Source organism: Eretmochelys imbricata, chromosome 21 (genome assembly GCF_965152235.1).
Source record: "Eretmochelys imbricata isolate rEreImb1 chromosome 21, rEreImb1.hap1, whole genome shotgun sequence".
Classification (NCBI taxonomy): domain Eukaryota; kingdom Metazoa; phylum Chordata; order Testudines; family Cheloniidae; genus Eretmochelys; species Eretmochelys imbricata.
This window is the reverse complement of record NC_135592.1, coordinates 17770052-17797124: the sequence shown is the minus strand read 5'-3', so window position 1 is coordinate 17797124 and position 27073 is coordinate 17770052. Positions and strand designations below refer to the sequence as shown.

Below are 27073 nucleotides of genomic sequence, written 5' to 3'. Positions count from 1 at the left end.
AAACTGTGAGTGAGATGGGACTCTCTGGAGCAGACCACTATGTGTGGGAAGCTGGTGTCAGTTACTCTAATGAAGGGATTTAATCATAATTACTGCCCTGCAAGCAACCAGCCCAGCTGCTTGCCCAAGATGCTTCTGCATGTTCTACAGATGCTACTCAGAAGGCCTGAGGAGCACCAGAAGGTCTCAAGATCTACATAACAGCCTCCTGTTAGATAGGACCCAGCGTAAAGGAAGACAGAGTGGGACAAGAGTGCTCAGCGAGAACCAAGAGTGCGGAGCAGCCCCACCAACACTGGCTGAGGTGGAGACGGAGAGCAGCTGACAAAGGGGAGGAGTCAGGGGAAGAGGACGAAGACGAAGGGGAGGAGCAGGAGCCAGCTGTAGGGAAGTGAGTAGCTGTGATCAAGGGAAGACACAGGCCCAGGAAAGCTGATGGTGAATGGGAGCATCTCTGCCAGAGCCTTCTCCTTCCCACAGAGACCTGAGGAAAGCTGCCAACAAGTAAAGGCAGGTTATTTGAATTTTCATACACCTGTTATCATAACATCTGGGCAAATGGGAGAGATTAATTAACCCAAACTGTCCACAACTGAGAGGACACACACCTCCCTTCCTTGTGCTTCCCAGCCAAGCATAAATAACCCAGGCATGGGCCACAGACAACTAAATTCCTGGCAAAAAGATGTGTCCTTGGCCATATTCTGAAGGTTACTAAACTCCGACTCCCAGTGGCCACCAGAGGGAGCAAGACCTAAAGTGGGGCTTGGCTTGCCCCTGAAAACGCGCTTCTGGGACAGCTATTGCAGCAGTTCCTGGAGACAGAGGGTTCTAAAAACCAGACGAGGATGCCCTTGCTAATATCGAGTAGCACCTTAGTCTGAAAACAGTCACATTCTAATCAGTGTGGTTACTAGCACAGTAAAGTACGACTCATCGTGAGCAAAGGATCCCAATCTGCTCCTAAGGTAGCCAGGTCCTATGAGATACATTCTCCCCACCTCCAAGGAAGTCTGGCACTTCTCTACCTGAGCTCCTCCGACCACATCCATTCTCCAGTGGGGATCTTCCCTCCCTTTGGTTAGCTAAGCCCATTTCCCACATATGCTGAAGTCCCTCCCAATGCCTGGTGCACTGCCTTGCCAACCAGAGATCCTATCTCTAGAGTTTCCCTAATAAGGGGATTCCCAGACTGCTGATGACTTACATTTTGGCATATTTACTTTTTTTGGCAAGACACAGTGTGACTCTGGCACTGGCAAATTGACATTGGCTTCCAGTATCAAGCAGGGATGCCATTGCTGTTGTTACAGACCCTGCCTGGCCTCCCGCCAACCCTGCACGTACCTAATGCTTGAACAGCGTCTTTTCTGTTCCTTAGCCATGCCTTTCATTCATCTTAACAAGGGGCACAAACTTATTCCACTTCCCCTCTGATCAGGCCGAGAGAGTCCACCGCCTTTCTCCGCTCCCCAGGCCAATGGTCCTGAAACATGCTCCTACAGAACTGGAACACTGTTCTCCAGAGACTGACCTTCTCCTGGCCCTAAGTCTAGGCCTAAACTGGCTTTGCTTGCTGAGCTGAATACAATGAACAGACCTTAAGATTCAGTTCTTTTGTCAAAAATGACATTTTACAAAAATAGCCCCATCTCCTTGTGGGTATTGTGAAACTAGTGCCCAGAGATCCAATTAGGCTGCTGGATGCGTTGCACATGGACGGTTTTGTTTCTCTAATAAACCCCATTTTAAAAAGTCTGCAGTCTCCCTTCTGCCTGTTTCCTTTTTGAGCCCCACCTCCCAGCACTGCTACCACTGAAATGAACATTCCTAAACTGTAGCCCCCTGCAAGGCCTTTGATAGAGATCAAGAATAGGAGGCACACCCCCATGACTCACACTGCTGTCACCTCCCAGCTCATTTTCTGCAATGACCTTTATCTTGGGCTCCTCCAAAGAGCACCGAAAGGGTTTGTAGGAATGTGAGAATTCCCAAGCAGATCGGACCAGGCTCCATGCAGTTCAGTATCCTGTCTCCAGTAGTGTCTGGTACCATGTGCTTTAGAAGAAGGTGCAAGAATCCCATAATCACAATTATGGACTAACTTGCCCTTAGGGGAAATGTTTCCTAACCCACACCAGTTAGTGTTTGGCTTATGCCATGATGCATGGAGATTTATATACCTTATGTGTTTTGTCCTATCTAATATATTGTGAATGTTCTCATTATCCTATTTAAAATGTCTATTTCTTTTCGGAAACCTGCTCAACTCTTGGACACATTGATATATTGAGGCAATGAGTTCCACAGGTTACATATGCATTCTTTAATTAAAACTTTTAAATCAATTTTAAATTTGTTGACTTTCAACTTGTATTAGGAGAGTGTAAATAGAAACACTATATCAACCTTCCTAAATCGTTCATTATTTTACCTAGACAATTATTATTTCATTACCTAGACAAATTAGAGGATTGGGCCAAAAGAAATCTGATGAGGTTCAACAAGGACAAGTGCAGAGTCCTGCACTTAGGACGGAAGAATCCAATGCACCGCTACAGACTAGGGACCGAATGGCTCAGCAGAAAAGGACTTAGGGGTTACAGTGGACGAGAAGCTGGATATGAGTCAACAGTGTGCCCTTGTTGCCAAGAAGGCCAATGGCATTTTGGGATGTATACGTAGGGGCATTGCCAGCAGATCGAGGGACGTGATCATTCCCCTCTATTTGACATTGGTGAGGCCTCATCTGGAGTACTGTGTCCAGTTTTGGGCCCCACACTACAAGAAGGATGGAAAAATTGGAAAGAGTCCAGCGGAGGGCAACAAAAATGATTAGGGGACTGGAACACATGAGTTATGAGGAGAGGCTGAGGGAACTGGGATTGTTTAGTCTGTGGAAGAGAAGCATGAGGGGGGATTTGATAGCTGCTTTCAACTACCTGAAAGAGGGTTCCAAAGAGAATGGATCTAGACTGTTCTCAGTGGTAGCTGATGACAGAACAAGGAGTAATGGTCTCAAGTTGCAGTGGGGGAGGTTTAGGTTGGATATTAGGAAAAACTTTTTCACTAGGAGGGTGGTGAAACACTGGAATGGGTTACCTAGGGATGTGGTGGAATCTTCTTCCTTAGATATTTTTAAGGTCAGGCTTGACAAAGCCCTAGCTGGGCTGATTTAGTTGGGGATTGGTCCTGCTTTGAGCAGGGGGTTGGACTAGATGACCTCCTGAGGTCCCTTCCCACCCTGATATTCTATGATTCTATGATTTTATACACCTTCATCATGTCCCCTCTTGTGTGTCTTCTCTCTAAACCAAATAGTCTCAATCTTTTCAATCTCTCCTCTTACGAAAGTCTCTCCTGGCCTCTGATCATTCACATTGCCTTTCTATTTCTGCTGTATCTTTTTTGGGATGTGGTGACCAGAACTGGCCCCAGTATTCCAACCAAGGGTATATCACTCATTTATAGAATGACATTATCACATTTTCAAAATTATTATATACACCCTAATATCTTGCTTGCTTTTCTGACTGCTGACTGCTTAGCGGAGGTCCTCATTGAGCTGTCTACAATGGTGCCCACACCATTTCCTGAATGGTTATAATTATTATATAGCCCACTAGGGAGTCTCAGTACTATAGATTATTTCTTCCAACATGCATTATCTTACACATGTCAACACTGAATTTGATCTGCCATCATGGCTTCCATTCAGGTAGCTTTGTTCTGTCCCTCTGAGGTTCCACACAGTCTTCCCTCGTAGTGACTAACCAGACACAAGTGACTTTGTGTCACCTACAAATGTTACCACTTCACTTCACTTATTTCCCATTAAAAAATATTGTAAATACATCTCCTCAGCTAGTGCAGAATGCAATGGCCCTCCAGTAGGGTGCGCTGTTACAGGTGTACAATACCTGCAATCTGCACTGCTTTTACATTCACTCAAGCTCTTGTTTAGGATCCATGAAGTCCTAGCTGGTCTGGGGTCCAAGGATCTGTGAGTCTGCTTTTATCCCCGGTTGTTTGTCCCATTGTGGCTGTTATGAATACAGGACATGGTTGCTGTTGGTTCCTGAGATGGAGTGTACAAACCCCACACTGGAAAGAAAGGGGCTAAAGAGCTACTCTGGGCCCAGGTGCCCCCACCCCACCATCCTGACACAGGCTGGAAAAGGAGTGTACGGGGGGGGCAGAGTGGCTCCGTGACTGGCCAACAGGGGAGCTGAGCTGACCTGCACCCCAGGAGCCCTTGCTGCCTGAGGCCTGGCTGTAGCGACCTGACTGAGCCCACAAAGAAGGGACCTGTGCTTCTCTGAAGGCCAGAGACTCTAGCGTGGTTTTTAGTTCTTGTCTTTACTTGGTGGGAGGAGAGGGGATTGGGAGGGTATGATCCAGGAGGCAGCTGCAGAGCACTCCAGGGTGCAGGACTTAGCTATCTGCTACTGGGACCTGGATCAGAGCCTGGTAGAGAGGGAGGGCCAGGCTCTACTGTCAACCCCTAGGAAGGGACAACTACAGAAGATCTGTCCCTGATGCGGGAACCCTAGTTGGAGGAAGACCCTGAAGATACAAGGGTTTGGACCATAAGACCCTAGCCCAAGGGGGAAGCCCTGAATCTCCTGGTTATCCCAAAGACTTCCCTGTTATTGGACTCTTATATACACCCCAAAAGGGGTGGATATGAACACAAGACCTGGTTGGAGGGCTGAGTCACTGGAAGCAAAGAGTGACACAGGGCGGGCAGTAGCAAGAAAGGAGGATGCCTGGGAGGAAGATAACCTCCCTCACACCCCCGTGACTATTAGGTGGTGCCGGCAATAAGTATGTCCCTTCCCAGAGCCTAGAAATGAATCATCCAGGTGGGGTACCAGTGTAGAGCTTTCCCCTGCAGAATCTGATCTCTCTGATCATTGGAACTCAGGTTTGCCAGCCTCTGAGGCACTGTGTTGCTGTCAGCTCCAATTCTGTACTAAGAATTTACCATCGCAGCGTGCCTGGGTGATGTATCATTACAAGTCCGTCATTTGGCCAACTCATATGTGTTGAATTTAAATTGAATGTGGGGTGTTTAAATGCTGTGGAAATGGAACTGCGTAAGTAATTAAATAAAAACAAAATTAAATTAAAAATGGCACTGCTGCGACAGCTGCTAGAATCCTGTGTCCAGTTCTGGTGTCCACAATTCAAGAAGGATGTTGGAAAATTGCAGAGGGTTCAGAGAAAAGCCACAAGAATGATGAAAGGATTCGAAAACCTGCCTTATAGTGACTGACTTAAGGAGCTCAATCTACTTAGCTTAACAAAGGGAAGGTTAAGGACTGACTTGATTAGAGTTTATAAGTACCTACATGGGGAACAAATATAATAATGGGCTCTTCAATCTAGTAGAGGAAGTCTAACATGATCCAATGGCTGAAAGCCAATGGGGGAGGTCTAAGTTGGATATTAGGAAACACTATTTCACTATGAGGGTAGTGAAGCACTGGAATGGGTTACCTAGGGAGATGGTGGAATCTCCCTCCTTAGAGGTTTTTTAAGGCCAGGCTTGACAAAGCCTTGGCTGGGATGATTTAGTTGGGGATTGGTCCTGCTTTGAGCAGGGCATTGGACTAGATGACCTCCTGAGGTCCCTTCCAACCCTGATATTCTATGATTCTATGAAGCTGAATCTAGACAAATTCAGACTGGAAATAAGGCATAATTTTTTAATGGTAAATTGTTGCAGTGGTTACTCTAACTAAGGGTTGTGGTGGATTCTCCATCAATGACAATTTTAAAATAAAGATTGGATGTTTGTGTAACAGATCTGCTCTAGGAATTATTGTGGGGCAGTTCTTTGGTCTGTGTTAGACAGGGGGTCAGACTAGATCAGGGATAGGCAAACTTTTTGACCTCACATCAGGATTCCAAAACTGTATGGCGGGCTGGGTAGGGAAGGCTGTGCCTCCCCAAACAGCCTGGCCCCCGACCCCTATCCGCCACCTCCCACTTCCTGCCCCCTGACTGCCCCCCTCAGAACCCCCGACCCATGCAACTCCCCCTGCTCCTTGTCCCCTGACCACCCCCTCTTGAGAGCCCCTGCCCCTAACCACCTCCCCGCCCCCTGACAGGCCTCCCAGGACTCCCACGCCTATCCAACCCCCCTGTTCCCCATCCCCTGACCGCCCCACCGAACCTCTGCTCCATCCAACTGCCCCCCGCTCCCTGTCCCCTGACTGCCCCCTGGGACCCCCTGCCCCTTATCCAACCCCCCACCCCCCACCCCTTTACCATGCCGCTCAGAGCAGCATGTCTGGCAGCCACGCTGCCCGGCCGGAGCCAGCCACACCGCTGCGCTGCCCGTCAGGAGCTTGCAGCCCCGCCGCCCAGAGTGCTGGTGGCACAGCGAGTTGAGGCTGCGGGGGAGAGAGGACACCAGGGGACGGGACGGGGGCTAGCCTCCCCGGCCAGGATCTCAAGGGCTGGGCAGGACAGTCCCACGGGCCGGATGTCGCCCACAGGCCGTAGTTTGCCCACCTCTGGACTAGATGATCACAATGGTCCCTTCTGGCCTTGAAATCTCTGAATTTGGAAACACAAATTAAATTCAGGAGGGTATTTGGAGTTGGATTTTTTTTGCAAGAAGGATAGTCATGAATAGGCACTGGCAGAGCCACCTGTGCCAGCCCCTGTTTCTGGTGCCAAGGGCAAATGAAAGACACATTGGCCCAGAAGGTGAGGATTAGCGGGAATACCACCCTGGAATGAGGAGGCATGGGAGGTTCAGTAGGGATATACAGTACTATTTTCAAAACTGCCTTAGGACCAGATTTTTAAAGATATTGAGGTGCCTAAAGATGAAGATGCCCATCTACTGGGACTGTCTGCACTGCGTAGGCTCCTAGGGAGTCAGGCACTTCTGAAATCGCATTGGGCACCTATCTGCATCTTTGGGTGCCTAAATACCTTTGGAAACCTGGCTCGTAAACACTTTTGCCTGAGACCCAGATGCACAGAATGACCTGAGAACCCTAACCATGGCGCTCTGGGATATTCCTATGTGGGGCTCTCCCACTCTTTCCTCTTGAAGACCCTTAAGTTACAAAACTAATTGGGCTAGAGACAGAGTGAGAATGAGTCAGTTGTGTCCTACCCACTGGAGTCATTTCGCGCTCTGTCCCTGGCCTGGTTAATAGTCAACGAGAGAGGCTGAGGGAGACCCGCTTCAGACTATCCCATAGTCCAGTGCTTAGGGCACTCAATTGTGAGGTGGGGGACCCCTATTCAAATCCTTTCTCCTCATCACACGGAGGGGGAAACTGAACTGAGGTCTCTCACATCCCAGGTGAGTGTGCTGTGCATTGAGCTGATTCGCAATCCCTTGATTCGAGGGTGATCTCGACCACGGATTTACGTATGGCCCTGAGATAACTCAGGAGTCCGATCCTGGAACCACAGATCCACCCACAGTAAGTACAGACATTTTGTGGCAGGCCAGCTGCCTGCTGGGAGAAAGTTTTTTCTTTTTCCTTCCTTCTCTCTCTCTCTCTTCAGCTTCAAGGGCAAGGCGCATTTCCTTGAAGCGGGACACTGCCTGATGAAGGATATGGCACCACTGGGGTCGGTTGGTGGCTTGCTCTTCCCAGGTTGTGATGTCTTTTTCTTAAGATGTGCTTTCAGTGTGTCTTTGTAGCGTTTCCTGTGATCACCTCAGGATCTCTGAACATGGGTGAACTGAGAGTAGAGGACTTGTTTGGGAGGTGAGAGTCTGGCACCCGCACACAATCTCCAGCCCAGTGAAGTTTGTGCAGGAGGATCATTATTTTCAATGCTGGTGACACTGGCTTCAGCGAGGATGCTGGAGTTCGTTCAGCTATCTTGCTACTTGACGCGAAGGAGCTTCTAGAGGCATCGCTGGAGGTACCACTCTTGAGGTGCTGTCAGTAGGTCACCCAGGTTTTGCATCCATAGAGGAGTGAACGAACAACAATTGTCTTATAGGCCTGGAGCTTTGTGTCCTGCCATAGGTCATGGTCTGTAAAAACGCGTTGGAGCAATTTTCCAAAGGAAGCACTTGTGCGCTGGATCCTGTACTGGATGTCACTGTTGATTTTTGTGTTTTGAGAAAGTTGGCTACTGAGGTAACAAAAGTCTGTCTCCAAAGTCTGTCCCTCAATGGTGATTTGTGGTGGGTCATGTGCAAGCCCAGAAGCAGGTTGCTTTTCAATACTGAGTGAGAGTTCTAGGCTTCGGTAAGCTTGTGCAAAAAAATCCAGAGTAGACTGAAGGTCATTCTCAGTGTGCACAAGGATAGCACAATCATCAGCATACTGAAGATCAGTAATGGACACCCTGAGGACTTTAGACTTCGAGAAGACGTTGAAGATTAAAGACCCACCCATCCATTCTGTATTGAATGTCAACTCCATTCGGGAGGTGATCTTCAACGAGGACCAAAATGACTGCTAAATAGATGTAGAACAGGGTCAGGGCAATAACGCATCCTTCTTAACCCCCGTTCTGATGATGAAAGGCTCCGTCTCTAGGCCATTACAGAGAACCATGGCAGTCATCTGATCATGGAGAAGCCTGAGGGCATTAATAAATTTTGGAGGGTAGCCAAATCTGGCCAGCACCTTCCGCAGGGCTTCGTAATTGACAGAGTCAAAGGCCTTTGTCAAAATGATGAAGGCCATGTACAGGTCCTGATTTTGCTCCTGAGACTTTTCCTGAATTTGGCAGGCAATGAAGATTATGCCTGTTGTCCCTGGGATGGTCTAAAACCACACTGAGATTCCGGCAATATTTCCTCAGAAAGGGGAAGTAATCAGTTTAAGAGGATACAGGCAAGAATTTTCCCTGTTGTAGATAGCAAGTCAATGCCGCGATAGTTTCCACACTCTGACTTATCTCCTTTCTTAAAGATTATAACGATGTTAGCATTTCTCAAGTCTTCTGGAATCTTCTTATTATACCAGATAAGAAGAAAAAGTTTGTGGAGGTTCGTTACCAGTTCTTCACCTCCAAACTTGTAGACCACAGCTGGTATGCCATCTGGCCCTGCTGCCTTGTTTTTCTTAGTTTGCATAATAGCTTGTGTTACTTCTTTGAGGGTGGGGAGGTCAGCAAGAGATTCTCTTTCATGTCGTTGATATTGTTGTGCACTGGGATAGAGGTTATAAGAAAAGCCTATTTTTCTCCTCCCCCAGTTATGCACCTAAATACCTTGGAGGCCCTGGATTTTGGGGACTTCTGAAACTTTTACCCAGAACATGATACTTAAATAAAGCAGGGTTATCCAAATGAAGGGCCACATGGTCTGTGGGCCAAGAGGTGAGACTTTTGCATCAAATGGAACAAACTGCAGTTATCTTCATCTGGAGAGGTGGCCTATGGAGATTAAAGATTCTAAAAGTGCTGGCCTCTGGCTTGTTCCAAGTATCTCGGCACCTACCAATTCAGCCTGATCATGCTGGCCAATAACTGGTCTGTTTACGTTTCCTCTTCAGCGGGCCCACTGCTGTGCAAACTGTACTCACCTAATTCCTCGCATTTTACTGCACATTCAGAACAGATGAGTACAAGTGACATATCTGGTCCCAGTTCTGGTCACTGCTCAATCTGGCCTGATAACGAGTCAGATGGAAACATGGCTCTTCCACAAGTATGAAAGTCCTAACCAGAAGTGACCTGATCTTGGTTCTCTCAGCAGGAGGTGGTATATTCAGGGTCCCCTTCATTGCCTTATTTCTTCAATTTAGCTGTTTCCTAGGAATTCTGTGGGTGTTATTTATCCCTATTTGCCACTAAGCTTTTGGTAAAGGTAGTGAGGGAACTGAGAAGGGATCATGTAGTTTCATCATGTGATATTTCACCATGATGATGTTTTGCCACCATCAATACACAATTGGTTTGCAAATATTTGAAAAGAACCCTCTTCATTTGATGCTTCTATCCCCACACTGCACATGTTACCATGGGGGAAGATATAATTGCCCTGAAAATGTCATCTCCTATGAAATACAGCGTGAGAGGATGCATGCTCCGAAGTGCCATGGTGCCCACTGAGACATGGGGAAGATTGAGTGACACAGCTGGTTCAGTGTGACTGCCCCATCGGGAGTTGAGTCAGAGAGGCCATTTTAATGTATCAATGACGTAATAATGCTGAGGGGAAAAGCGATACATAAAGCATCTGAATTCCCTTTCTGCTCTATAAGTCAACTTCCAGCTACCCATAAATAGAAAATGAACACAATTCCCTCATCAGTGGCAACTCAGTCCATATAAATTAAACAATACAGTGTCTCCATGTATTTCACTGCAGTCCTATATAGCTGTCCTATATGTAAATATGGAATGAAGATGCTTTTATAGTTTGGTTAGAAATTCAGAATCATTTTCTCCCTCCATTTGTGCCCTTAGATGGAACTAACGTTTTTCAGCTAGGAAGTTTGTTTTTGGAACATCCTAAGAACCTCTGGCCAAACTTTATACTGCAACTCACCCAGTTCCTTTGGAAAACACAAATCCTGCAAATGGCCCTTTTCCTAATAGCATTAGAAACAAAATATTTTTATGCCATTGTCTTACACAGCATTTACATGAAAATGCAGTTCATATCTGTGTGCATATCATCCTAATTGTTCCTGCTTTTCATTAAACTACAAACTTTTCCTATTTTCATTGTTCGCCCTTTCCCTTTTTAACCAGACCATTGTGCTGTTCCTTAGCTGTCTAGGAGCTCATAGTCCTCATTGCAATGCTTGTTATGTTTCCAAACGCAAAGAGCAAACCTTTACTTTGTCTACAGTAATTTTCATTTTAAACTAAAAAAAAGGTGTGGGGGAGAAAAGAAAAAGGAAAGAACACAAGTAAAGCTTTAACAAAGCTTTTGATATGGTCTCCCACAGCATTCTTGCCAGCAAGTTAAAAAGGTATGGATTAGATGAATGGACTATAAGGTAGATAGAAAGCCTGCTAGATTGTCAGGCTCAACGGGTAGTGATCAATGGCTTGATGTCTAGTCAGCAGCCGGTATCAAGTGAAGTGCCCCAGGGGTTGGTCCTGGGGCCAGCTTTGCTCAACATTTTCATTAATGATCTGGATGATGGGATGGATTGCACCCTCAGCAAGTTCATGGATGACACTAAGCTGGGGGGAGTGGTAGATAAACTGGAGGGCAGGGATAGGGTCCAGAGTAACTTAGATAAATTGGAGGATTGGGCCAAAAGAAATCTGATGAGGTTTAACAAGGACAAGTGCAGAGTCCTGCACTTAGGCTGGAAGAATCCCATGCACCGCTACAGGCTGGGGACCAACTGGCTAAGCAGCAGTTCTGCTGGGGATTAAAGTGGATGAGAAACTGGATACAAGTCAGCAGTGTGCCCTTGTTGCCAAGAAGGCTAATGGCATATTGGGCTGCATTAGTCGGAGCATTGCCAGCAGATGGAGGGACGTGATTATTCCCCTCTATTCGGCACTGGTGAGGCCACATCTGGAGTACTGTGTCCAGTTTTGGTCCCTCCACTACAGAAAGGATGTGGACAAATTGGAGAGAGTCCAGCAGAGGGCAACGAAAATTATCAGGGGGCTGGGGCACATGACTTACGAGGAGAGGCTGAGGGAATTGGGCTTGTTTAATCTGCAGAAGAGAAGAGTGAGGGGGGATTTGATAGCAGCCTTCAATTACCTGAAGGGGGGTTCCAAAGAGGATGGAGCTCGGCTGTTCTCAGTGATGGCAGATGACAGAAGAAGAAGCAGTGGTCTCAAGTTGCAGTGTGGGGAGTGTCTAGATTGGATATTAGGAAACATTATTTCACTAGGAGGGTGGTGAAGCACTGGAATGGGTTACCCTGGCTGGAATGATTTAGTTGGTGTTGGTCCTGCTCTGAGCAGGGGGTTGGACTAGATACCTCCTGAGGTCCCTTCCAACCCTGATAGTCTGTGATTCATGACAGAGAGTACGGGATGTGTGTCTGTTCTGCAACTAGCTATAGAATGGCTGAGAACTGAATCCATGTGCGCTCTTCTCTGCAGTTGCAGGGCGAGTGTAAAACTGATCAGCTGCACATTTTTGCTGCTGGTGAACTCCATTTATGAGCAATTTAATATAATAAAACATATTACTTTCTGTTTGATAATCAAAAAGTTAGGTGAACAAAGATGAAATGAGCTCCTCAAAAAAAATCTTTTCTACTAATATAGCCATATAGTGCAAAGTATCTGTATTTTCTAAAGGATCTGAAGACACAAACAGGTACTGCAGACAGCAAGATTCATGCCTACAAAGTCTCAAGTGTCTTTCCCCTCTTTTTAAAGAACTGATTGTAGGTTATGATACCCTGCCTATTCCAGAAACTGGAGTGGATTTAATTCCCTACAATTAAAGTTAATAGAGAAAGAAAGGGGATTAGTTGTTCTATTCTGGATTGTTAGAGAATGTTTCTCCAAAGGCTTTGTTTTGGTGTTTTGTAAAAATTGTTGTAAGAAAGAGACATATAGGCAACCTGGGATTGTGAGTGGTCACTGCCTGTTCCATCTCCAGCTACTGTCTGCTGGAATAGCCCCTATCCAGAACAGACACACATTAGTGTCCTGTCAGTCTGCATTCACTTTTCAGTGTGCTCTCTGTGTGTTAGTTGGGGGGATGCATGTCCCACTGCCTCTCCCTGATTCCTGGACCCATAGCAGCATCTGTTCTCCTTCCACAATTTCACAGAAAGGGAGTGATCCACATGCAGCTGGGGAGGGTAACCTCACACACCCCCATGGTCATTGCAACAGCCTATTGCTTGCCTTGCAGACCGGGCTAAATGAACACCAGACAGTGAGGTTACATGAGACCATGACAATGCCCAGAGCAAGGTCTACGGGAAAAGAAGTGTGTGTTGGGGGAGGGGAGAAAGAGAGAGATGGTCTCCACAGTTGATGAAGGAACATGCCTGGCAAGTCTACAGAAACAGCTGGTAAACAAAGTAGCAGAGTTTAAATGCATCAGTGTTAGTCACAAAATCCTTAACATGTTTAGAAAATGATACAACCATTTGTTTTCTTCTTTTATGATTTCCCTCAAACCTGTCCCAGCTACCCAAGTCTGGAGCATGTTTTTTCTAAACAGTGTCAGAAAAAAATAGCAAGCTCAGGAGTATGCCAATGAAATTTAAGAAAATCTCTCAGCTCTCCGCAGCTTCTACACAGAGTTAAAGTTTTGTAGATTTAGCTTTTGGTGGCATTGTCTCCCAAAGATGACACAAGCATAAATCCTGTATTCAGAACTGCACAGCATGAAGTACTGCACCAGCCCAAGTAACAATTCAGAGAGAGTAGTAGGAACCTTTGGGAGACCTTTATCGGGAACTCAAGTGTATGTTGTTGGGGCTCTAGACTGCTGCTCTCCAACTGAATATTGTTTTCATATATTGGTGCCTCTCTTAGAATTGGTTCCTTGGGGCAATCCAGTCAAAATAAAAGGAGATTTTCAGCCAATATTACACCAGTTAGGGCTAACACCCAATGTTTCCATTGCTCTACATTCTCCAACCATCCTCTGAAAGCTAGACTCTTCAAATGCAGTACATTTGGAGTACGTAAACTACTTCTGAGATCCCTTTTCAATAGTTGTTAATTTCGAAACATGGCATGGAAGAGCAAAGTTCTGCCCAGCAGCAATGTTATTTAACAAAAGATAAACTGTATTGCCCCAAAGCATAGGGAAATCCTCAAGCATATTGGTTCAGACAAAACCTCCTGTAGGGCATGGGACATGTGAGCAATAGGAGGCTCTCGAAGGTTTAATTGCTCTGAAGTGGGAGTCTGTCCACTCTGAACACTCCTGGTCCCACAATGAGCTTCACTCCTGGCTTTCAGAAGCCCCTGCTATTCCAGTGCCAAATCCCAAAGTGCTTACTCAGGGAAAACTCCACTCCTTCTGGCTTATGTTTGGGACAGCTTTTACAGGCTCTGTGACTGGAAAGCAGGTTGCTGATCAGAAGTCTCTAATGGTGCGGTTTGGGAGAAGAGAACCCCCATAAAACAGTATTTATTTTTGGTACTAGGATAGTGCCCCTATGTGCTCACACTTTTCACACATAGGAGAAGATGCAGTCTCTGCCCAGGCTGGTGTGAAAAGCATAGGCTTGTTGTTGTGAGTGAGGCTGTGGATGGATGGGGACTCTAAAGGAGAAACTAAAATTTCCACCAAGTGTAAAACGGGCAGAGAGGCAAAGCAAAGAGTCATCAATCCATTGCCATGGAGCGTGGAGGAAACACCAAGGCCCATGGGTTTCTGCTATAAAGGCAAATAGCAAGAGAAGGGGTAGATATACTCCTAGAGAGAGATCAACAATGTGACTTACGAACCTACCTGACACTTTAGGCCTAAGTCCAACATTTAGACACAACCGAGATTCTCAAAATCCCTGCTCAGCTGCCACCTAGCCTTGAAGGTGCCGATTAGGATTGCCAACATTCTGATTGCAGAAAACCAAACATCCTTGCCCTGCTCCGCCCCTTCTATGAGTCCCCGCCCACTCCATCCCCCTTCCCTCTGTTGCTCGCTCTCCCCCACCCTCGCTCACACATTTTCGCTGGGCTGGGCAGGGGTTGGGGTGCAGGAGGGGGTGAGGGCTCTGGGCTGGGGGTGTGGGCACTGGGGTGGGGCCAGAAATGAGGGGTTCAGGGTGCAGGAGGGGGCTCCAGGCTGAGGCAGGGGGCTGGGGTGTAGGAGGGGGTGAGGGCTCCAACTGGGGGTGTGGCCTCTGGGGTGGGTCCCGGGATGAGGAATTTGGGGTGCAGGAGAGGGCTCTGGGCTGGGACCGAGGCATTTGGAGTGTGGGAAGGGATGTGGGCTCCAGGAGGGAGCTTGGGTGTGGGAGGTGGCTCAGGTGCTGGGGCAGGGGGTTGGGGTGAGAGAGGGCATGCAGGGTGCGGGCTCTGGGAGGGAGTTTGGGTATGGGAGGGGGTTCTGAGCTGGGGCAGGGAGTTGGGGTGTGAGAGGGGGCAAAGGCTCTGGCTGGGGGTGCGGGCTCTGGGGTGGGGCTTGGGATGAGGGGTTTGGGGTGCAGGAGGGGACTCTGAGCTGGGCCAAGGGTTTTGGAGTGTGGGAGGGGGCACAGGGCTGGGGTAGGGGGTTGGGGCATGGAAGGGGGTGAGAGGTGCAGGCTCCAGGCACCACTCACTTCACGTGGCTCCTGGGAAGCAGCCAGCATGTCCCTCTGGCTCCTAGGTCTAGGGATGGCCAAGAAGCTCTGCGTGCTGCCCCTGATCTCAGGCACCACCTCCTGCAGCTCCCATTGGCCAGGAATGGGGAACCGGGTCCCTTTTCGACTGGGCGTTCTGGTCAAAAAACAGATGCCTGGAGACCCTAGTGCCAATATTTCTGCCAGTGAGGTTGTGTGCCTACCGCCTGCCCAAGCTCCAGTGGGATCTTCAAACTAGTTATCCCCCTCTTCTTGCCTGGGGGCCCAATTCAGAAGGCATGCTCAGAGCATGCCTCAACTTCCCCAAACAGACTGGAGAAGAGGGAGAAGTAGCAACAGCTTTTAGCCTACTGGTTCACACACTCACCAGGACAAGGGAGACACATGTTCAATTCCCCACTCTGTGAGCAGGGATTTGAACTTTAGAGTTCTGACTAATGGACTATGGGATGCTCTGGGGTGGGTCCCCAGAGATAACGTGTGTGCAGAACATAAACGAAGAGGAGAGGTCTGGCAAATAGTTAGCAGAAATCACTCTAGACAGAACCCAGCAGGACAACTCTTTATTCAGTTCCTCAAGCCCCAAAACTAGAGAGAGAGAGAGAGAGAGAGAGCCAAGGAAACCCAAAGCACAATTCCTGGTGCTCAGCAACACTATCCCCACAAGAACAACCCCCCCATATATATGCCAGTGAATTTCACTCAGTGATTCCTGCATTGAGCCCATAGTTTGTGATTGAATTAGAGCTTATTTTTTAGAAAGAGCCATCCAATCCTAGTTAAAGACTTCCAGCAATGGAGAATCCATCACGTCTCCCTAGGTACACTGTGCCAATGGTTAATTACCCTCACCATTAAAAATGTGCACCACATCTCTAGCCTGCTTCAGCTTCTAGCCATTGGATCTTGTGCTGCCTTTGCCTGCTAGATTAAAGAGCCCTCTGATATTGAAAATCTTTTTGTAGATCCCTGACCTAAATTTCACCTCAATGCCTACTTTCACATAAGACCCCTGATACATGGATCTCTGTGCAGGTCTGAGGTTCTGTTAAGTGCTTCTAAAGAGAGACAAGGGCCTAAGGCTAATGACTGAACTGGGAGATATTTTCACTCACTAGCAACAGGAAACAAAGGTTCATTAATGCATAACCAAGATGTGGACTTGGCTCCCCAGTGCAGAGAAGCTCACTTCTATTTTGGGTTGTTTATAAACATCTTCATGGTTACCCAAGTTTGCCCTTTTCACCTCACTCCTCCAAGATTCAGCAGGCATTTGGGATGTCTGGAGCTAGTCCTCAGAAAACAAAAATCAGTTCAAGAGATACTTCAAGGGTTAGCAAGGCTGAAGCACTCTCTGTACAATACCACAGTTTGCTCCTGTATATTTTGCCAGATCCAGGAAAAGTGATCAGTTCTTCCCAAACAAGGGCTACAGCAGAGCTAGAATGGTCTCCAAGTGCTTCAAAGAGTTCTCATAAATATTAATACTCTGCTACTAAGAAGAATGGGGGTGGGGGTGGCAGGAAAATTGCAACGTGTCTACAATCCACAGCCCCATTGGTAAGTATCATTTTAGCCTAGCAGTCTGGTCAGTATCTCTTTAAAAGGTGCATATTTAAGATATCAACAAAATTCTCACCACTGCCTGGGTTAGCGTGTACAGCCTTCCTCCTGTAATCCTTGTTAAAGGCACTGGAATGTTAAACAAAACCAGGCAAGCTCTGGGCAGGTCATGAGGGCTCTGTATTGCTTGTCATTGGACCTGTGAATACCCATGCCGCCTTGCAAAATTAGCTGCTTAGCAATAATGTCGTGCAGCATGAGATTCTAACGTGGAGCTAGAAAGAAAATCCCCTGGATATTTAACATCCGTGTCCCTTTTCGACAGTGTTTTGGATTCAGGCACTTTCTATAGTTTAAGGAAGAAAAAAACCTGGTCTCATTTCCAGTTACTGGAAACTCAGACCCAATAGATAGTAAAATCTTTAAGATGTTTCTACAGTCATTACAGTCAAAAGAAACTTTACGCCCTTCCCTTGTTGGTCCTCGCCCCATCCCTTCCTCACCCATGCTTTCAATTCTGTTTTCTGCTTGTAACATTTTTGCTTGATTTATTTAATCAGGAGCATGAGACCAGGGTGTGCAGGGAGAATACATGGGGGCTTGTAAAGCACAAAGCTGAAAGCTAAGTGACTTCACCCCCTCCACAAGATCCAATAGTAGCTCCAAATGTACAGCCAAAGATAATCATGATATAAAATCTAAACACAGGGAAAGTGATTTGTGTAGTCACTGGGCATTATTGCCATGGTATTAACTGATAACACAGAGAGCAAATCAGAAAGCTCCAACTGTGTCCAGTATGCTAAAGCTGTCTAACAAAATAATAGTAATTCTGTACATGCTTCCTACATTCTAGAGAGTAACAAAAGTGGCCTGTTTTCGGTGATAGCCACTGTGGTCGTATGAGCTCTCTCCCGAGCTGTGTGGCCCACGAAAGAGCAGAAGGCACTGAACTACTAGTGCTGGGACTTGGTATTTTACAAGTGCTAATCTCCAGTTCCTAACAATGCCAAGAGGGGGAAGGGGTTGAGGGATATTTTTTTCTTTCCCTCCAGGGATGGAAATAGAAGAAGTAAGTTAGCTCCACAATATCCAATTACTGCAATGCAATCTAACTGGGTCAATTTTACCAAAGAGTTTGACCAACAGCCAATAAGCTTTGTCTTCCACAGCCTAAAGTTACTGCAGGTCAACTTAGAGAGAAAGCAGCACCCTCAAGACGCCAGGACCATAGCCCCATCCTTCCAGCCACAGAGCAACTAACCTCGCTGTTCTCCTTCAAATCTCTTCTTACTGTGCACTTCTACTCTGAAAAGTGAGTCACTGCCACAGTCCTTCCCCTCACCCACTCCACCAAAAAGTCCTTCTCCCACAACACACACCCCCCGCCTTGGGTGAATTTGCATATTTTCCAACTTATTTAAAGTTTAGCCTTAATGACAACATTCCTAGCTTTCTAGTTTTCGAAAATCACGTTTTCCTTTCTCTTCCTTTTTATTACAGATACTTTCTCATCTAACTCCAGCTCAGGGTTAGTGTTGCCTGTGAATAAAAACTATGTGCCATCACCATAGATGCCAAATGCAAGAAGTAGCAGAAGTCTTCTCACAATCTATTGAGAACCAGCGCATCTCATGCAGCCTGATTATTTAGGCTTTCCAAATGACAGCTCTTGAATGCTCACTAAAAAGAAAAGGAGTACTTGTGGCACCTTAGAGACTAACCAGTTTATTTGAGCATAAGCTTTGCATAATGCTCACTGTGAACTTGGGTTGTCTGCATACCATTGCAGAATGCTGACTGTCGCAAACCCTTCCTACCATCATTTTGTAGATTCATAGACCATAAAGCCAGGCAGTAATCATCTAGTCTGACCTTCTGCATAACACAGGCCAGTGGACTGAATTAATTCCTCTATTTAAACTAGAGCAGATCTTTTAGAAAAACATCATCTTGATTTTTAAATTGCGAGTGATGGAGAACCCACCACAGCCCTGGGTAAGTTGTTCCAATGGTTAATTACTCTCACTGTAAAAAAATTGCACCTTATTTCTAGACTGAATGTCTGGCTTCACCTTCCAGCCATTGGATCTTGTTAGACCTGTGTCTGCTAGACTGAAGAGCCCGCTGTCATGAAATTGCTGTTCCCCATGTAGGTACCTAGCGCTTGATCCACAAAGGGACTTAGGCACTGTAATGTGTAACTCCAAGATGCCCGGCCACCTCACAGAATCCTTAGCCCTTCATTAGGTGTCCAGGCTCCCTATGCAATGTGTGGAGAGCATTAGACATCCAAGAAAGGGATCTCAGAAGCCAACAAGCTGCCTAAGCTGGGCAGGAGTGAAATGTATCTAAAAACAACACACCAAAAAGCCATCCTAGTATAGACCCAGGTTCAAGTCCCTTCTCCAAATCAGGCAGAACAGGGATGTGAACCTGGGTCTCCCCCAGCCCAGCTGAGTGCCCTGACCACTAGCATGAGGTGCACACACAATGTCAGCAGTGCTTAAGTTGGACTTAGGCACCCGAGGACCTTTGTTGATCTAGACCTTATGGACTGTGATCAAGCCACCCTTTTCTTTTGTTATTGAGATTGAACTCCTTGCCTCTCTTACAGTAAGGCAGGGTTTCTAATCCTTTAATCATTCTCACGACTCTTATCCAAACCCTCTCCAGTTTACCAACATCCTTCTTGAATTGTGGGCACCAGAACTGGACACAGGATTCCAGTAGTAGTTGCTCCAGCCCCAAACACAGGGGTAATATGACCTCCCTACTCCTACTCAAGATTCCATTCTTTACACAACTATTTGTTTTATGGTAACAGGAATTATTCATTCTGCCTGGTTTACATTGCAAAGAGCACATCTCCCATTGCATGCCAGTCAGCAAGTGAGAGAATAAATTTGGACCTGTGGTACTAAGGTGAACTGTACTTTACAGCCGTAGTATCTAGACAGTGAGTTGTTAAGTACCGTCTCGGGGAGTGGGCAGAAGTCCATCAACCTACACGGAATGTCCTATATAGATCATTGTGGAAGTCAGTGAGTGCCCTGCTAGAGAAAAACTGCCAGGCCACATCAGAGCAAGACCAAATCCCGCAGCGGTATTCAAACCACGGGGAGTGGGGAGAGAGAGAAATATTGAACTCTTCGTTTAGATAGCAAATATCTTGTTTGTTCCTCCTAAATCTGCAATATTCTGGCAGTACCCAGAGGCCCCAACCAGAATTGAGGCTCAAATGCTGTACAAATACATAAGACACAATCCCTGGCTCAAAGAGTTTACAGTCTAGTTTAGGGCTTGATTACTCAGCTGTGAGCTGGCAGATTCAAGGTGTCCCTGGATAAACTGGAACAGGTAAGAAATTAGGGCCAATACAGACTGTTAAAATGGGTATTTCACATAAGCCTTTACTATGCTCACACTGTTTTTTTCCCTCAGTCCTGTCCTTTTACAGCACCTACAGTCAGGCTTGGGACATGGAAGCCTGAAGACAAGTAGAGGGACCCATCATTCACCAATTAGGTGCGGCTCCAGTTTGCCATAGTAAAAACAAAACAAACCTTGCAGAGAATGGCAAATAGGAGCCAACATTTCCCCACCCTCCCAAGGCTGAAGCAAATGCTTTGTATTGCTACTCCATAGGGTAGTAAATGTTGCAGAAAAATGGAATTGGTTTCCATCAAAGCTACATATAAGAAGCCTTGAATGGGAGGCACATGACAAAGAAACCACAAGCCAAACTCCTCATCAGAATCAGGGCTGAGAGCAAGCCATTGAAAGAGAGAAAATCACAGTACCTGAGAAACTGATGAGACTTTCCAGGTAGAGAAAAAGAGAAATGAATAGAAAAGAAGCATAAATAAATCCAACTCTAACAAAAGAGTGAACTTCAGTTGAATTATGTTTACAACAAAAATCACAAACCAAATGGCTTAGTGCAGGGTTCTCAAACTGGGGGTCGGGAGGTTATTACATGGGGGGTCGTGAGCTGTCAGCCTCCACCCCAAACTCTGCTTTGCCTCCAGCATTTATAATGGTGTTAAATGTATCAAACAGTGTTATTAATTTCTAAGGGAGGTCGCACTCAGAGGCTTGCTGTGTGAAAGGGGTCACAGGACACAAGTCTGAGAACCCCTGGCTTAGTGCACTGCAACACCTACTTCTGACACTGATTTTCATAGGACAGCAAACCCACCACCCATCTTTTCTGCTATTCCAAGAAATCTTTCCAATATTTGTATATGATGAACTGAAAAGACTGGGGTAGTGGAATTCTCCAAAACCAAAGAGAACAAATGTGGAGAACACACAACTGTGGATTGTTTTAATGCACTGAAGTCTTGAGGTGTATTCTGTTGGGAAAAGCTGCCTCCCATAAAAGCCTTGCCAAAGGATGTTAGCCTTACATTAGTTCGTAGATTCCCAGAGTCAAACAGAAACCAATTTCAGGCAGTAGCAAGGGCTTCTGTACTTCTGAATAATGTTGGGATTTCAAGAATTTCCCTGACCCCTTCCCACTGCATCTGCCCATCCCCTGAATAGAAAGGGATGCCATTTAGATTTCTCAGCACCCAGCCATGGAACTTGCCTGCTCACTTTCCTACATGCCAATTGTTCCTAAATGTTAGTTTCCATTCTGTCCCCTAAGATAGCCTGATGGAGTTCTCTCCAAATGTCCCTGTTTACAACTCAAATACTGGCAGATGTGACTTACGTCCACTGACAGTTCCCTCTGAATAAGTTTCTTGGTCTCCTTTTCACAGTAGTTGAGCATTGCTTCTCGGTTGTATAAGCCAGTTGAGTGCTTGTCAGTTTGGTTTCTCTGCCTGAGCCCCAAAGGGATGCTTCCATCCGGATCAGCCACATCCAACTCCTTTTCTAGCTCTTCCATCTCCTCTGGAGACAAAGTAGACAATAAGCTATCAATATCTGGATCTTCACTGACTTGCCTTCTGTATTTTGCTACCCTGGACATCTTGGCAGTTTGTAGGTGAAGCACAGCTGTGATGATATGCAAAGCCAAAGAGTGGAGGAAAATTAGTTAAATAATAGAAGACCAGAAGCTACTTCCTCCCCTCCCCACCGTTCAGGTGCTGAAGTGTTAAATCTAAGCAGCTCTAACTTACTGCAACCTAGGATAAATTGGTTATAAAGGGGGGACAGGGGTTGGTAAAATAGCTGGCCAATTACATTTAACAGCTGTACAGCCTGGTTCAGAAAAACCAATCAGGAAAGGCAGGAGGCGGGCTTTCTTTCTATCAGAGGAGTTTGAAACCTGAGGACATTCCAGGGAATCTGGAAGAGCTGCATGACCAAATTTAGTACTGAACGTTTAGCCTTTTAAAGGCAATGGGACAACGCAGTGAGAAAATATGCAAAAACGCACAAGCTGCTAGGCTGGGGCTTTGAAACCAGTGAGGAAAGAACCAGAGCTGCAGATCTTTAGGATGTGTCCATATGCAGCTTCAAGATCTGACAGCAAAGGCATTAAAGCTACTTGTAACATACAGTTTGCTTCCCCATCACAGAGGTGAAATGTGTAGCTGGAACTCACATTCTGTCAATTCCCAGCTTTCTGATGAATTTGATAATAGTATGCGGGAGACCATTATATGCCTGCACAGGATTTAAGAAAGTTTTCATTTTCACAAAATGTTCCCTGTATATATTTACAGTTCCCTGAAATCTCTTACAATCTCCCGTCCTTTTAAGGCAAATCTACATTCTTTCATTTGGAAACCCGTACAATTTCCCCCTTCTAAAAACCCCATGAGTACATTGGATATTTCTGGCTACAGGTTTTTAAAATTGAAGATGACTATTGCCTGATTGGTATGTGTATTGGGTGAGCAACAGCAGGTGTCGAAGAGAAGGTGTCAAAGCAAGGGAAACCCATCCTGTTTTGAAAGAAGTGAGAAGCTGAGGAGGACGAAGTGGGAAAATGGGTATCTTCCTCTGGAAATGGTACATGATCGGATCTGCAGCAAGCAGATCTAGATGACTATACGTTCAGGGAGCTGTCAAAGGTCTGTAATCGACAGTTATATCTTCACATCATCTTGGCTCTTAATCATATTTTCCTTTTATGGAGGTATTAGCATAGCTCTAAATGGCCTATCTTCCCTATAGTATGTCACAGTGAGTGCTTGGTGTATTAAAATATTTGTTCTCAAGATAACTGCACTTCTGACACCTTTGTGGCCCCCTTGATGACTCCCCACTTAGGTCTCAGGTCTCTAGCTGTCACTTTTCTCAGGGCAGAGACCCACAACACTCTTCCTCTAGACCTGCAATCAACCAGAATTCTCTCAGCCCTTCAGCAGCACTGCAGTCCAGTTCTCTCAGGGGCGGTGACAGGGTTAATCAGTGACCAGCCAAACTTCAGAAAGCAAAGTACTATTTATTCAGAACAAAACCATTATAGAGAAAACATCTCTTAAAAAATAAACGGCTTATACATAGCCTAGTTTACCTGGTGTCACCAAAGTATTTCATGTTCGCTCAAGGGCTCTCTCCCAGTCTCATGTTCATTTTTGACTCCCAGATCAAGGCTGCCTCTTCATACAGTTTGCTGTTCTTTATTTGCCAGGCCTTTTGAAGCAGATCAAACCAGTCTACACAACTTCCCTGGGATTAAACTTCCAGACTTGTTACCATTTGAGGAGGCATCGGAGTGTGTTGAGCACTTCAATACTTAGGTAGGATAACTACAATGAACACTAAACATGACTTAGAGATCTGACACAAAATGGGACTTGTTTCAGAGTGGCAGCCGTGTTAGTCTGTATCAGCAAAAAGAACGAGGAGTACTTGTAACACCTTAGAGACTAACAAATGTATTTGGGCATAAGCTTTCATGGGCTAAAACCCACTTCATCAGATGCATGGAGTGGAAAATACAGTAGGAAGATATATATATACAGAGAACATATACAGAGAACATGAAAAGATGGGGGTTTCCATACTAACTCTAATGAGACAAATCAATTAAGGTGGGCTATTATCAGCAGGAGAAAAAAAAACTTTGGTAGTGATAATCAGGATGGCTCATTTCAAACAGTTGACAAGAAGGTGTGAGTAACAGTAGGGGGGAAAATTAGCATGGGGAAATAGTTTTTAGTTTGTGTAATGACCCATCCACTCCCAGTCTTTATTCAAGCCTAATTTGATGGTGTCCAGTTTGCAAATTAATTCCAGTTCTGCAGTTTCTCGTTGGAGTCTGTTTTTGAAGTTTTTTTGTTGAAGAATTGACACTTTTAGATGTGTAATTGAGTGTCCAGGGAGGTTGAAGTATTCTCTGACTGTTTTTTGAATGTTATAATTCTTGACGTCTGATTTGTGTCCATTTATTCTTTTGCGTAGAGACTGACCGGTTTGGCCAATGTGCACGCTTGCACATGATGGCGTATATCACATTGGTAGATGTGCAGGTGAACGAGCCCCTGATGGTATGGCTGATGTGATTAGGTCCTATGATGGTGTCCCTTGAATAGATATGTGGACAGAATAGGCAATGGGGTTTGTTGCAAGGATAGGTTCCTGGATTAGTGTTTTTGGTGTGTGGTGTGGGTGGTTGCTGGTGAGTATTTGCTTCACGTTCAGGGGCTGTCTGTAAGCGATGACTGGCCTGCCTCCCAAGGTCTGTGAGAGTGAGGGATCGTCCTTCAGGATCGGTGGTAGATCCTTGATGATGCACTGGAAAGGTTTTAGTTGGGGGCTGAAGGTGATGGCTAGTGGCGTTCTGTTATTCTCTTTGTTGGGTCTGTCCTGTAGTAGGTGATTTCTGGGTACTCTTCTGGCTCTGTCAATCTGTTTCTTCACTGCAGCAGGTGGGTACTGTAGTTTTAAGAACGCTTGAAAGAGATCCTGTAGGTGTTTATTTCTGTCTGAGGGGTTGGAGCAAATGCGGTTGTATCTTAGAGCTTGGCTGTAGACAATGGATCATGTGATGTGGTCTGGATGAAAGTTGGAGGCATGTAGGTAAGTATAGTGGTCGGTAGGTTTCTGGTATAGGATGGTGTTTATATGACCATCGCTTATTAGTGCTATAGTGTCCAGGAAGTGGATCTCTTGTGTGGACTGGTCCAGGCTGAGGTTGATGGTGGGATGGAAATTGTTGAAATCCTGGTGGAATTCCTCAAAGGCTTCTTTTCCATGGGTCCAGATGATGAAGAGGTCATCAATGTAGTGCAAGTAGAGTAGGGGCATTAGGTGACGAGAGTTGAGGAAGCGTTTTTCTAAGTCAACCACAAAAATGTTGGCATACTGTGGGCTATACAATGCTGCTGACTTGAAGGTATACATTGTCCCCAAATGTGAAATTGTTGTGGGTGAGGACAAAGTCACAAAGTTCAGCCACCAGGTTTGCCGTGACATTATCAGGGATAGTGTTCCTGATGGCTTGTAGTCCATCTTTGTGTGGAATGTTGGTGTAGAGGGCTTCTACATCCATAGTGGCTAGGATGGTGTTTTCTGGAAGATCAGCAATGGATTGTAGTTTTCTCAGGAAGTCAATGGTGTCTCAAAGATAGCTGGGACTGCTGGTAGGGTAGGGCCTGAGGAGAGAGTCTACATAGCCAGACAATCCTGCTGTCAGGGTGCTAATGCCTGAGATGATGGGGCATCCAGGATTTCCAGGTTTATGGATCTTGGGTAGCAGATAGAATACCCCTGGTCAGGATTCTAGGAATGTGTCTGTGCAGTTATCTTGTACTTTGTCAGGGAGTTTCTTGAGCAAATGTAGTTTCTTTTGGTAACCCTCAGTGGTTACCAAATGGCCTGTAGAATGTGGTGTTAGAGAGCTGCCTAGCAGCCTCTTGTTCATATTCCAGCCTATTCATGATGATGACAGCACCTCCTTTGTCAGCTTTTTTGATTATGATGTCAGAGTTGTTTCTGAGGCTGTGGATAGCGTTGTGTTCTGCACGGCTGAGGTTATGGGGCAAGTGATGCTGCTTTTCCACAATTTCTGCCCATGCTCATCGCCGGAAGCACTCTATGTAGAAGTCCAGCCTGTTGTTTCAACCTTCAGGAGGAGTCCACGCAGAATCCTTCTTTTTGTAGCGTTGGTAAGAAGGTTTCCGTGGGTTAGTATGCTGTTCAGAGGTGTGTTGGAAATATTCCTTAAGTCGGAGACATCGAAAGTAGGATTCTAGGTCACCACAGAACTGTATCATGTTCGTGGGGGTGCAGGGGCAGAAGGAGAGGCCCTGAGATAGGACAGATTCTTCTGCCAGGCTAAGTGTATAGCTGGATAGATTAACAATATTGTTGAGTGGGTTAAGGGAACAACTGTTTTGGCCCCTCGTGGCATGTAGTAGTTTAGATAGTTTCGTATCCTTTTTTCTTTGTAGAGAAGCAAAGCGTGTGCTGTAAATGGCTTGTCTAGTTTTTTGTAAAGTCCAGCCACGAGGAAGTTTGTGTGGAAGGTTGTTTTTTTATGAGAGTATCCAGTTTTGAGAGCTCATTCTTGATCTTTCCCTGTTTGCTGTATAGGATGTTGATCAGGTGGTTCCACAGTTTCTTTGAGAGTGTGCGGCACAATCTCTGAGCATAGTCTGTGTGGTATGTAGATTGTAATGGATTTTTTACCCTCAGTCTTTTTGGTATGATGTCCATCTGTTTGCATTTGGAAAGGAAGATGATGTCTGTCTGTATCTGTACAAGTTTTTTCATGAAGTTGTTGGATTTCCACTTCATATGGCTAAATTCAGTGCCTTGTATGGTGACAGGTTTCAGAGTGGTAGCCGTGTTAGTCTGTATCAGCAAAAAGAATGAGGAGTACTTGTGGCACCTTAGAGACTAACAAATGTATTTAGGCATAAGCTTTCGTGGGCTAAAACCCACTTCATCAGATGCATGGAGTGGAAAATACAGTAGGAAGATATATATATACAGAGAACATATACAGAGAACATGAAAAGATTGGGGTTGCCGTACCAACTCTAACAAGACAAATCAATTAAGGTGGGCTATTATCAGTAGGAGAAAAAAAACTTTGGTACTGATAATCAGGATGGTCCATTTCAAACAGTTGACAAGAAGGTGTGAGAAAAAAGAAAAGGAGGACTTGTGGCACCTTTGAGACTAACAAATTTATTTGAGCATAAGCTTTCATTTATTTTTTTCATTTATTTATTTATTTATTATTATTTTTATTTCGTTTATTTCGTTTCATTTAGCTCACGAAAGCTTATGCTCAAATAAATTTGTTAGTCTCTAAGGTGCCATAAGTCCTCCTTTTCTTTTTGCGGATACAGACTAACATGGCTGCTACTCTGAAAGAAGGTGTGAGTAACAGTAGGGGGAAAAATTAGCAT

At 45.7% G+C, this 27073-nt stretch overlaps 1 protein-coding gene across 1 annotated transcript in view; it reads right to left on the bottom strand.

The window, feature by feature from the left end:
* Positions 1-21729, bottom strand: part of LMOD1 (leiomodin 1) — a 48166-nt gene extending 26437 nt beyond the window's left edge. Inside the window, exon 1 of the mRNA XM_077839451.1 lies at positions 21469-21729. Within this exon, the coding sequence (XP_077695577.1) occupies positions 21469-21729 (261 nt within the window). The remainder of the gene's footprint in view (positions 1-21468) is intronic.
* Between the last annotated feature and the right edge of the window lie 5344 nt (positions 21730-27073).